This window comes from Leuciscus leuciscus, assembly GCF_965113295.1.
Source record: "Leuciscus leuciscus genome assembly, chromosome: 20".
NCBI lineage: Eukaryota > Metazoa > Chordata > Actinopteri > Cypriniformes > Leuciscidae > Leuciscus > Leuciscus leuciscus.
The window spans coordinates 7882885-7896923 of record NC_138744.1 but is presented as its reverse complement, the minus strand read 5'-3'; the positions used below and the strand labels follow the sequence as shown (position 1 = coordinate 7896923).

The window sequence follows — 14039 nt, the reverse complement described above, 5'->3', positions numbered from 1 at the left end:
CAATCGACCGGCCATAAATCTGAAATAAATCGTTTTTTGGTTTAATTTTTGCTGATCTCTATTCTGGACTAATACACAAACTGCATTGCAATCATTTCCCTAACATAGGAAGAAAACTAAATATAAATATTGAATTTGGGTGGGGGCTTATATGAATGCGTCTCTAAAGAGAACTGACTGCCTTCAGAATAGTTTTGATGGCATTTTCTTTTCGTCTTACCTCCGTATAGAGTAGTGTTTATAAGCGCAGATGCTTTGTTTACAGTGGTACCCAAAGAAACGCTTATTTTCCATAAGCGCCACCTTCTGTCAGAGAGTGAAATTGCATTTTTTGTGCAGGTGTGTCTTATGTAACAATTTCACAAAGCTAAAGTCAGACCATTCTGTATTTGCTCAAAGTCTTGAAATTATGCAAACTAATTTAAATAAAAAACAACTGCTCATGCTACGTGTGTAGCATCTTTGTTTAGATCGTGATGAAAATGCAGTGTTTGCCTCCAATTTCAAACGGCTACAGATGTTATTGAAGGCAAGTTTGGCTTGTTATAGAGCAAACAAACAACAAATAAATGTCAAGCCCTAAATATATAATCAAATATGCCAGTGATGCCATAAGTACATTTGTCATCTAACTTGTCCAGGTCCTCCTCTGTAATTTTTCACAACAGTCTGATTCTTTGTTGCATGCAAATAACATAAATAGTTCCCGCCCACTGATAGCAGCAAAAGTATGCCTACCACAATATACAGCACAAAAATCTCTACCGGTTGACATTTCAACTTTCAATCCAGCCCTAATAGCAGGCTGTGTTATTTGCCTTAGAGAGGTTGGAAGAAGTGCACAAGCTAAAGCAAGAGAGAGAGAAAAAAGATAGACAGAAAATACACTAGAGGAATTAAGAGTAGAAAAGCAGAACAGGAAACGCAACACTCTAGCATCCAAAAATGAGAAAGGACAGAGCAGGCTCGGGGCAGTGTGCTGGATCTAAATGAGACACCCAGAGAACCAAGTGTGTGTGTGTGTGTGTTGCACTGAAATTATCTGGACATGAAACAATTACTCATTTGAGCTCTCAAATCAATGAAGCCCCTGGCTGGAAACACAGGGAAAAGCCGTTTGAAAGCATTTGAAAGTAAGGTGCTCACAGAGTTATTACAATTTCCAACCATTTATGGAGCTCAGTCAGTCCAAACCTTTTTAATTGGTGTTATTTACAGGAACAGGATGAATATACTTTTCCTTCAGTATTAGAAACCAGCATTCAGACCAAACCAAACCTGATGCAACTGCGGGTAAAACCAAGTTTCAAAAGCCTGCAAATCTCAAATGTAAAGTTCTAGATGCATTCTTACATGTTTGTCCAGACTCCAAAGATATGGCCAGTGTCAGCGGGCTCAAATCCAAGACTAGGCCCAATCTGTGCCCAGGAAACCAATAACCCAGAGGGACCTCCATCCCAACCTCTACAAAGGGACTTGAGCACTCACTTGCAGTTAAAAGCTTCTCAACATTCATATGACTAACGGAGCTGGAAAATCAATCTGAGCCAATGCACGCCTGCCAGCAAGAAAAGAAAAACTCCTCCTGCATGTCAAAGTAGATTACTGAACGAGAGCACACAATAGCCTGAGAGGTGTCAATGCCACACTTGAGAGGACAGTCGTATGTGTGCAAGCAAACAAAAGGTAAACACTATAAACCCCAACAATCCAATGTCTTATTCACAGCAAAATAAATGGCATGAACAAACAGATATAAATCTAAAAGAATGCAATCAGTGGGTTACATGAGACCACTTGAATGCTCCACAATTGCACAAAAGGCAGAAAAGACTAGACAAGGATTGGCAGAAATTACAAAATCCAATTGACAAGCCAAAAAATGAATAAAAAAATCTTTCATACATAGCATAGACAAATGTTATGCACACCTATTCCCATATTTCTACAATTAGAACAATCACATTAAATGTAAAAGGAATAAAATAATAGCAATTTTTCCAAACAAGCAAGGACGGAAGAAATGATTTTAACATTTAACGAAATAAACAACAACAGACCTTCAGCATTAACAGATGCCAGCAGATTTGCCCAAGTGATTTGCCAATTTCAGATTCAGAATATGCAGTGTTTTATGAACGCTCTGAATGTAAATGGGCTAATGACAGGCACGGTTGGCTGACCCAACGTATGTAAATGGTTAAGAAAACTATATCAATAAAATTCAGAAAGGTCATTAGCAAACAGCAATGACCGGTTAACTAATTAAATCTACTCATGCAAGTGGTGCTTATATAGTCATATATAGTCACTTACTCCATTAGTCAATGAAACCCTGAGCCAATGAGAACATAAGGGGTGTTCACACATATAGTTCACATTAAATGGCCAATTCTCTGTGCTGTTGTTTGCTAGTAGGCGTTCCTACTGGACTGCAGTATTAAACTGTATCAGGCGGACTGTAAAACATACATCCTCCTACACAAAGATGCTGTCTGGCCCAACATATAAAGCAACCAACCACATATTGTAAGTGTTAACCTGCAGATCAGGGGACCACAGGAATAACTAGAAAAATAACTATAATAATAGACCACAAATAGGAAATTCAGTTCTGCTCATCATGGATGTGGTTAACGTGCTAGTACAGCTTTTCTCAATTGCTATAATACTAAACCCCATTCTCTGAAGCAAATGCTCAGTGGCCTAAACATATTTGTCAGATAAATCACTCTTTTGTTAAATCCTTAAATAAGTTCAGGTAGATAGACACCATTTGCAATTCTTGAATCGCTCATTGACCTTGATATTGCAATTTTGCCATTTTTTTGTTTTGTTTTTTGAGTGTAGGCGTACTGTAACATTTTGGGCTTTTGCAGTTGGACTACTGCTGAAAATACAGAAATTCAACTAAAATATTCAATACAATACTATACTTGCAGTACATACAGTAAACAATAGTCACCTTACTAAGTTGCAATTACAATACTTTTTTTTTGGATGCTGCGTTTTCCATTTTTGATGAAGTGTCTAATGAATGCTCTGTAGTGTTTATATATTAACTGATGTGTGTATGATATAAAGGTTTGATTGATTTTAAGAACAAGTGAAATGGTTTGGATGCAAAGGTTTTATTTTGCCAAAAGAGTCAGTGGTTTTATGAATGTAGTCTGAAGATATGGTTTTGTTTAAAAGTTATGAGAAAATGGGTGATGGTTTCAAGAACCTGCCTCATATTTTTCAAACATCTGAAGACATTAATTTTGCAAACTCTGGCCAATATAGTGATGTCAAGCTCAAAAGCACTGATTGCATCAATCAGGTACCTTGAAAACAAAAAGTTTCTTTCAAGGTAGAAAATATTGAAATATATATATATATATATATATATATATATATATATTACACATTACATATATAGGCCTACATTCATCTATGTGTAGTAAAGTTTTTCAGAAACGAGCCACCTCGCAATATTTATTTCAGGTGAACAAATTTGACATTTCTATTCTAGCATCATTTTTGGTCATGGTGAAGTGTGTGTCCACACTGCTGACATGTTTACCGGCTATAGCTAATCCACGTTGTGTGCACAAAATAGACACTGACAGTCAAAACGCATCACCACAGAAGTGCTCATTAAATGTCATTGTTTCGGTCAATGATTTCAGCCAGAAATCAAATTTATTTTTATACCGTTTCGGTCAAATATTTTCAGTTGCATCACTAGTAATGTCCAAGCTTTTCAGAACCTAAGAGGAAACCAGGACAGGCAGACAACAACAACAAAAATAGCATGTTCACCTGCTTTGCATGAGGATGTTCTACCGTTGAATATCATTAATTTTAGCCTAGGAGGCAGGTTAAGAATTTGTTTGTTAAAGCACATAGATAACACTGTTTGATCTTCCGTTCAGACTAATGAATGCAGAGCACCATCACCCTCAACATTAGCAGTTATGAAAATTGGGACCATGCCGTCAAAGGATGTTCCTGCTGTTATTCTCTTAGAGAAGAAGTGTAACAGAACTGCTGAAATGCAATTTAACATGCCTGATTATACCATTCGTTTAAAGAATCTGTCATGGTCGGAAGTGTGACTGTGAAGTTTCCGATTATGATAAAATCAAAAGTTGACCTAAATTTAATCCAGCCTCATTTACCACCTTGAGACTTAATAATAACAGTTTGATAAACAGGCTTGTCTTCACTGCTCATAACCGAGGACATAAGGAAATTATTGACAGTTTATGTCTATATGTTGAAGAACAGGAAGTAAACGCTTTTGAATCTCAATTGGATATAATTACTGCACAAGGGGTTTAGTTCAAACCTATGATTCATGAATGGATTAAACATTTAAGTGCTAAAAATACACCATTATCTCTAAAGCAGAAGTTAAAAGCTTGCATTTGACAGCTCTTCAGATCAAAAGAATTCCACACATCTAAAAATCTCCCATTGTTATGAAACAGATTTTTATGAATAAACCACATTAATAATATCAGGAAGTGATAAGGCCTACTGCACGCCAAGCCATTTTAACACTAATTTCTTTAAACTGAACTTTTTTTTTTACTAAAACTTATTTTAATTACCAGCGGTAATTTCGGTGTGGGATTGCGTATAATTTTACTCATTCCCGCAGATTTTGTGCTCACACAAAGTGCGCGCACATAAAGCCGCCTCTCAGTACTAAATTGAGTTATTTTTCTGTGCTTAAACAGTCAAATACACACAAAATAATGTCAAACTTGCTGGTCTTGGCAAGTATTCACATAAACAGTCAGTTAGCCTATGTTTTAAGTGAACGTAAACAGTTGAGATTAAGAAAGAAAAAGCACATGTAACAGTATAATGGTTCCGTGCGTCAGGTCTTAAAGTGACAGCAGCCTTATAAACCTGCTGCACAAATTATGAGATAATATAAAATATATCTTATATTTCCCCATGGTATCGAAATTGTGGCAAGTGAAAATGCTGAGTGGCTTGTAACTTTGGAAAACCACTAGTCACAATGGCTGGTGAGCAAAAAAGTTAATGTCAAGCCCTCGTCCCTGTATAATTACTTACTAGTGATTAACAATAATCAATAGTAAAAACAGTCATCCATATTAAGTAAATGTGATCCCAATAGTGAGTAATATCTTGAATTTCACAATATATTACTCATGTTTCTAATCATTTTCCAAACAGTGAAAAGTAACTATTCTACTGTTACTGGTTAGTACACACTTGTGAGTGGACACTTTAGTGATGTGTGGTTCAGATATTCACTTCTGACTAGTAGTACCCATTCCAGTTTTACCACTTCCACAAATCATCTGGAACTTATTTTGAATACATAACATATTCTTAGAACTTTACATTTTCAAGTTTTCCTAGTAGTAATTGAATAGACACTAGTAATTGTGTACTCCAGTTGTAATTAGTCACTATCTCACTGACTAGTAAAAAGGACTGGTTATTATAGTATGTAATGAATGTGCAATAGCAAATAACTAATAAATAGATAGCCTGAAACAACTAATGATGTTAGTTAGCTTTTAGACACTTATTGAATTGCCTACTAGTAATTAACAAAAATAAATAGTAACACAAATAAATTAATAGTATGTTAAGGAATAAATGGCTAAATGACTTGCCACAAAAACGGATGAAAACGATTTTTGACATAATATTTATTAATAATTTTCTGATTTAGATTTTTTAGGACACCTTGGCGTAATATTCATTATATCTCAACAGACAGTAATCAAAAGTCGCGCTAAATCAGAATAGCATGTCGCTAACGCAATCACAATCAATTTCGTTTATCGTGAATTATAATAAGATGGAGGGCTAACGTTACTGCCATGCGGTTACGTGTCAAAATTGTCAAGCATGGACGTACCGCACAGAGACAAAACGCTTCCTGACACAATTATGAATGAAGGTTCGCAGCAGCTCTGTGCATCACGCACATACATTTCATTCACGGCGAGATTAATCGTGCATTACATCCCCAAACGTCAGATTATAAATGCGCCACAACCCGCCCGCCTTTATTACTCACCAAGGGTCAAACTCGTGAATGATGCTCTCGAAGCGAATAACTGCGAAAAGTCGAGAGCTGAACCCTGCCAACCAGGCCAGAAAGAGAATGGTGAACGACAGCAAAGACTGCCATCCCGCCGGCTGCGTCAGTCCTCCGGACAGGCCTCCGCCGCTGCATCCAGCCGGGGAGTTGGGCCGTCCGTTGCCCGAGACCGAACCTCCGGAGTTGGAGCTCGCTTTGTGCTTACAGTCGGAGGCAGTGTGGTGCTCCGCCATGTTCTGGAGGATTTGGTTAGGAAAGCACTTCCCACCGCCACGCACCCCTCTTTCCACCAACCCGCTCCCTCCTCGGCGCCAATATTTCTGCGCAACCAGGCCTTTGCTCCAACTGCAGGAATTTGGCGTTGTGTATTAATAATTCGGATTTATTTGCAGCAGATTCCGCGTCTGAGTGGCATGCTAACCGGCACACGAGATCCGCTGGTAGGGGGGCGGGGGAGGGGGGTGAACAGGGCGGTTCTGTTCTATACACAGCAGGAAGAATCTCTCAGCCTCTCATAGCGAGACAGGTAGAACAAGGCGGGTCACACGCGCGACCCTTTCAGCCAATCCGCTGCAAGCAAACCACTGACAGGAGCCAATGAGATCACGCACAGCCTGGAACGTTGACAAACACAAACGGAAAACCGTTGACAGGAGGTTAGCCAATCCTGTCCCTGGTTTTCAATAACGAACACTCGTTTGAGCCAATCAGCACGAAGAACCGTCGTGGCGCTGTGCCGCGATACACCAATGAAATAAATGAATTTTGTATCAGAAAACTGCCTTCATACAGGCCACTACGCAAACGATATTTTTATGCGGATGTCATTGTCTCACACAAAAATGAACGTCTCGTCATCATTTAGCCTAACTTACCCAACCTCATGTCGTTGCATAGGAGCTTTTAGGCACAATGTCTTCAGCAACTCCATTGTATGGATAAAGATGAAACGAGATTAAATGGATACCGATTACTTTGTTTCACGAAATAAAGTTATAGAAGTTATAGACAGAAATTCAAAACTTTTAAGGTCAACTTTCCCTTCTAATGATACAATGTTTGGCAAACACGCTACATTAACCGTATTACATCTGCATGCTTTGCTTTGCATGTGTCATTTGTTATGCCATTACTGGTGCCTGCTTTTGGACACAATTTTGAACACATATTGCACAATAATAAACTGAGAAGCTGCAGCAGTAAAACATTTAATAATGGCATCAAGAAGAAGACCAGCTAAACAGGAACAACCTGAGAACACCGCAAAAAAAAAAAGAAAAGAAAAAGGTTGTGATCTGTATTTTATAGTTTCTCTCCAGTATGTGTATTCATCCTTAAATAAGATAAATGATTTAAGAAACAAAATCGTGGTAGCCTTCAAGCTGTAGCTGTCCTGAAAACAATTATCAGACTGTCTCTGCCATTTTTATTAGATCTGATGACTTTACAACTGACACACGGTATCAGCTACAATCTAAAAGTCACTGATAACAATTCATTTAAAAAGAATAGCTAAATAAATCAATACAATTGTTAGATAATCCCATTCTCAAGCACCTTTAATACTAAGCACTATTATTTTAAACCAGTTTTATTTACAACCTATGGTGTGGACAGAATACTTAATCAATGTAGCCTAAATATTTATGCAAATGCTTATATCATGCTTTAAAGCCGGAGTGTTTGGAGAGAAAAAAAATCCTATGGTCATTCAAAATATAATTCATTTAATATAGGATATAGGAAACTTACTGGTACCATGTGATGGTGATCTGAAATTCACAAAGTGAATTATTTGCCTTGATCAGGTTCTCTGGAATTATCTTGTATCCCCCCTAAAACATGATCCCAGTCAACCACTGAAACCACTCCACAATGTCATTCCAGGTTAGGTTTGCTAAAAAAACAAACAGTATAGATCATACCGCTTTTGGCTTTTCAAAGTTTTGTGCAGACCAGCATGCAGAAATTGCTCTGGATCTGCTCATGAGACATCACAGGCACAGTAGAAAATATCAGTTCCATAACATCTCATACAGTATCAAAATGTAATGAGTTTTAATGGTAAAAACTGTTTCTGAGCTATATTTTTAATGAAACTTCTCTTTCTTTCAAGGGTAATTCAGCATTAAGCTTGAAGGTCATCTTAAAAATAACAAGGTTTTTTAAAGCAGTGGATTGTTCTGGCTTCAATACATGTTCAAGTTATTCATTAATGTGACATTGCAGATGTGGTGTTTAACAGTGACAGTTTAACATTTGGTTTAGTTAAACATGCCTCTATCCACAGTGCAAGGAATCCGTCTCTGCAGACAATATCCTACATTAAGCATGTGTCAATATTGCTGCATTGAAAAATCAATAGATGCATTAAAGCCAATTGATTTTTTTATTTTTTTTTATTTTTTTTTTAGTCTGTTCTGCTTACCATCTGGAAAAAAGGAAGCCTCTTTTCCTTGCACATGTGGCTTTGGTTATATTGTAATGGAAAATTAGTTGTGTCCTGTAGTATTTGAATATAACAGGCCTTTTTATGTCTCATTTTCTTCAGGAAAATTACCAGGGAAAATTAATTCAGAGAGTTGCTTAGCATTTTAAAACAAATCACATTTGCCAACAGTATTTTTTTTTTAAAGGTGTCAAATGTTTGACAAGTAAGTCTTGGTCTGGTTTTGAACAGCTGTAATGTACCTCTGCTGACACCCACAGTTTCCATGATGCCAGTGCACAGCAACCAGCTGCTAAAACGTCTAGAATGCAATAAATCTTTGATTTAACATCAGTCCTCCACAAATAATGAAAATTATTATAAATATAGATCCATATATAATGCAAAATATAAGAGGAGTCATTGCTCTTGACATTAGGTTGCATTTTTAGATATTGGCTTATTTAAAAAATTAAAAAAATAATTCAAGTGACTTTTTGGAAATATTGTAATCGATACTGTTTGTTAATTGTAAAGCTATTTAGATAAAACAATATATATATATATATATATATATATATATATATATATATATATATATATATATATATATATATATATATATATATATATATATATATATATATATATATATATATATATATTGGGTCACTTTAGTTAAAGGTCCAATTCTCACTATTAACTAACGACAACTTTTGCCTCAATAAACTCCTATTTACTGCTTAATAATAGTTAGTGAGGTAGTTGTTACATTTAGGTATTGGATTAAGGGATATAGAATATAAAGCATTAATATGTGCTTTATAAGTACTAATAAACAGCTAATATCCTAGTAATATGCATGCTAATAAGCAATAGTGAGAATTGAACCCTAAATTAAAGTGTTACCAAATATTGATCATTAAAATGGCAAAGACTGATATTTTTTGGCAAAGACTTTGATATATCTTACCAAAAAAAAAAAAAAAAAGCATCTCAAATACATTTATCTTGGTTTTAGGATGTTTACATCTTTTTACCTGAAAGAACATATAAATACTGATTAAGAAAATGACATTTTTGCAGCGTGCTCATGGTGTTCTTGTTTAGTTGGTCTTCCTGGTGCCATTATTTGATTTTTAATAGTAGTGGTGTTCCTATAGAGAATGGCATGCAATCCAGAAGGTCCCTTCTTATTTAAATGCCAAAGCAATTACCCACTGCATTCTGACATTAACATCCGGTTCTAACAATCGTTTCTTTCTCTTTTATTTTCCTCTGCGGTTTCTTTGTCTCAGGATGAGAGTGAATTGCAAAAGTTTAGGCCAAAAAAACAACAACAAAAAAAACAAACAACACCTGTATATGAAGAGGTAAGAAGAGATCAGACGACGAGGCGACTTACCTGGTGACTCATATCAGTTGTGCGGAATTGAGGCATAATGAGGCTGAGTGTGTATCTGTTCGACAGAAGAAAAAGCAGCTTTGAAAGACTATTATCATGTGTGTTCATTTATTGGACTGTTCCATTTATTATGAATGATACAGTGCTCCGGGCTTTTACGTCTCTGAAGACAGCTGCAGCTATCGCAGAAGAAACAACTGATGGACGCATGTTGGATTAAGGGCTGACTTTGATTAATAATTTTTTTTGTGGTTCATTCATTTGTTAGTTCTTTAGTTCGTTTATAAGTATTCAAATTCAGGGCACCTTTTGTGCTAGTCATAAATAACATCTCAATTCATGCAGGTTGTTAAAGAGAGATGTTTCTCAGAGATCATACAGTTGTCAATAACATTGATGGAGGGAACTGAGACGTTTTTAGGTTTTGTTGTGGGCTCTTTTTAAAGTGCCCCAATTATGCTTTTTCCGGATATTACCTTTCATTTAGTGTGTGGTATAATCGTTTGTGAATGTGAACGGTCTGCAAAGTCTCAAAAATGTAAGTGTAAACGAGTTGTCTGTAATTCCAGTCTTATTTCCTGCACAAACCTAAGTGTGCTTGTAACACATTTGCATAATGCCAGCCTTTGGTCTTCATTGGCTGCCCGCGAACAACGTCCACTTTGACCCTCAGACGCTGTAGTTGTAGCTGAGGCCTGAGAGTTTGGTTCTGCGAAGGCAAATCCACTTTGATTGCACTTCAAGAGCTGAAATTCAGATATGGTAATGGCCGTTTCCCGCTGTAAGCGGTAGACCAATCACAACAGACTGGGCCATCTGACCAATCAGAGCATGGTAACCGAAAGGAGGGTTTTAGAGAAATCTTTATTAAACTGTTTCAGACATTGTGAGAAAAGAGGTGATGCTGCGGTGTATATTATGAAATATAAAATAAATAATTTGACCTTGGATGTATGTAAACTGATTGTAGGAGACAAAATTTGGAACTTTTAAAATACAATAATGCTGAAGTCTAAACAACATTGGACCCCATTTGATTTTAAAGCTGCAGTCCGTAACTTTTTTGGGTTAAAAATGATTCAACTTTCTTTTTTTTTTTTTTTGAGATGGCGACAAAGAGGAAAAAATATGGACTGCAGCTTTAATTTTACGACAAAAAAACAACTAGCAACACCCTGGCAGCCACCCCCAGAACCATAGCATCATGGTGTGATTTTTGTATGGACTATTACATTTTCTTCAGAAATTTAAATATAGTTATATTTCTGCGCCTTTTTTTCTTTGTTTTTATATATGTAGTTATCATTAGTATATTGTTTGTTTATTTACGATTTAATATTTTTCATCAAAGCCAACTGTGCGTCATGCAAGCCTCCATTAGATGTTGAGTATTGTGTCATAATGGTCCTGAACCAAATAGCACTGCATACTCCATAATCTACTCTGTCACTACTCAGGCATTGATCTTTCTCTGTATCTGCAGAGACGTCTCACAAAATAACATAGGCTACTAGCAGTGTGGAGAAGGTCTGTTTGTCTTCATTAGGTGGCCTTCTGCTGTAAAACCACTTTCCTATTTCTCGTCGGCTTCTCCAGTAATACTTTAATGGAGTCTGGGACGGAAGTGCTGGAAAAGACGTTAGACTGATCTGTAGAGACAGCGAGGCTCTCACGGCGACGGCCCAGAGCTCAGCACACTGCCTCATAATAATTAGTAAATGATCACTTTGCTTTGACTTTCTACCCAACTTGGAATCTACTATGGAAAATAATGAATTAATTAATAGGCTACATGATAAAGTATTTTTTTTTTTTATGTCAAGGCTTTCTACTCTCAGCAAATGCATTATAATGATTCATTTAAAGTGGAATTACTACAATAACACCCTTAAAGCACATATTTTAGGACTGTAAAACCTACACTCAAAAGCTGTCACTGGGACAGTACCCTTCAAAAGGGTTCTAATATGTACCATTTAGGTAGGCTACGGATATGTACACTTTGAGGGACTAATATGCGCTCTTTAGGTACAAAGGTGTACCTTTTGAAAACCACAGTGACAGCTTTTGTACCTTTTTTTTCTGAGAGTGAATAAATGCAGCAGGAATAAATTATTGCAAAGGTCAGAGGAGCTTGGCATTCTGGGAATGGGAAGATGAAGTTAAAGGTGGATAATTAAAAAAAAATATGTTTAAAAATCAGGTAAGCACATAAACAAAAATAATTACTGCATACGAAGTTTTAACTTTTTCTTATCTCTCTCTCTCTCTCTCTCTCTCTCTCTCTCTCTCTCTCTTTTTAGCACAGCTCTCTCTAGTGGTAGAAGACAGATAGGGCATAATTCGATGTTAATAAACAAGTTTTTTCTTCTTCTTTTTCTTTGCTCTTTCTAGGCATCCAGCTAAAGAGGTCAAAGGAACATTCAGACTCAGATTAAAGTAGTTATGACACATTGAAAAAACTTTAACCACACATATAAGAAAAACTATTATGTTGACACCATGTACAGATATGGTCGCAGATAGTAATGACGTTGAACTTATACAACATGTATTATATACAGTAGGCAGGTACCATGGTATTTAGCAATGACCAACAGAGGGCAGTGTAGTTCACTACAGAGTCAGAGATAGACCTGACTGCTGCCATGCACAGATTTTGCCCAACATCAATCACTGGACTAAAACAAAGTCAATCCTTAGATCTCTGACAACAAAAGGGTTTGATTTAGTGGTTTATTCTGGGAACGGGAGAGTTTAGTAAACAAGAGATGTCTGCGGAGCAGGCCACAGATGGCAGAAATACAAAGCTTGGGATTTGGGATTTGGGATTGTTGCAAATGACAAGTTTAAAAGATCTGTGCTGAAATGTGCTAACTATGTATTTCTTGTTTTGGCTTTGGTGGCATCGGACTTGTATTTGATTATCCTTCCAACCTGGCTTCTATATATATATATTCATGTAAATTATGAGTTAAAATGACAAGTTATCCCGTTAAGCTAAGATTAAAAAATAAAGTCTCGTTTGTGTTTGTCTCTCCTTTTGACCCAGCTTACATATGCATATTTATGTAAATTATGATTTAAAAATATGAGTTATCCTGTTAAGCACGTCAAGGTCAGATTTCATTACCAAAAAAATTCTAAAAAATGTAATTAAATTATAAATAAATTCAACCTACCTTGTATATAAATTATGAGTTAGAATTATGAACTACTCTGTTCATTTCGAGAAATGGTCAGATTTCACCTACCTAAATATATATAATGAAGTGCATTTTTTGGAGTGTTCCAAGTTTTGCATTAATATTTTCATGAGAGTTTAAGCACTCTTTATTTCAACTTAATTTCAGGTGTTTCTAGGGTTTTCTGGGACTACCCACCAAAGCAATACATCGCCTTCAAATGGTACAAAACTCTGCTGCACGAGCCCTCACATATAATAAAAAATCTGCCCATATCACTCCTATCCTTCACCAACTGCACTGGCTTCCTGTCATGAACCGCATCCAATTCAAACTGCTAGTCCTAGTATATAAAGCCTTACATGGCCCGGCACCCAAATACCTTGCTGATTTGGTACAGCCATATGTTCCAACTCGGGCCCTTAGGTCTAGCACTGAAAACCTACTCGTGGTACCCCGGGTCAGACTCTCTACGGTGGGCGGTAGGGCTTTTAGTGTTGTTGGCCCCAAGTTATGGAATAAGCTGCCCCCGAATCTTCGTGCGACCGACAACATCCGGACCTTCAAAAAACAACTTAAAACTCATATTTTCAAGCTTGCCCATTAAATCATCCTCAACACTGTTTTCTCTGTTCTCCACTTTCTCAGCTCTATTTGCTACATACTTTGTCGTAATTTTATATTTTGATAAATAGTACAATATGTTTTTCTTTGATTCATGTCAACTAGTGTATGCTTGTTTCCATCTGTTTGTCCGTTATAAGCAGATGGCCTTTGCATCTGTTTGCTTGCTGTTTGTTTGCTATTTGTACTGCATTGTGAAGCGACCTTGGGTTCTTGAAAGGCGCTATAGAAAATAAACATATTATTATTATTATTATTATTATTATTATTCTGTACATCTTTCGGTAGAGACTGATGAACCATTATTTAAATCAGTAT

General features: G+C 36.5%; 1 protein-coding gene across 1 annotated transcript in view; it reads right to left on the bottom strand.

Moving 5' to 3' along the window:
* The window catches only part of stt3b (STT3 oligosaccharyltransferase complex catalytic subunit B), a 52594-nt gene extending 46045 nt beyond the window's left edge, over window positions 1-6549 (bottom strand). Inside the window, exon 1 of the mRNA XM_082149326.1 lies at window positions 6056-6549. Coding sequence (XP_082005452.1) covers window positions 6056-6312 — 257 coding nt within the window. The 5' untranslated portion in view covers window positions 6313-6549. The remainder of the gene's footprint in view (window positions 1-6055) is intronic.
* Window positions 6550-14039: the final 7490 nt, after the last annotated feature.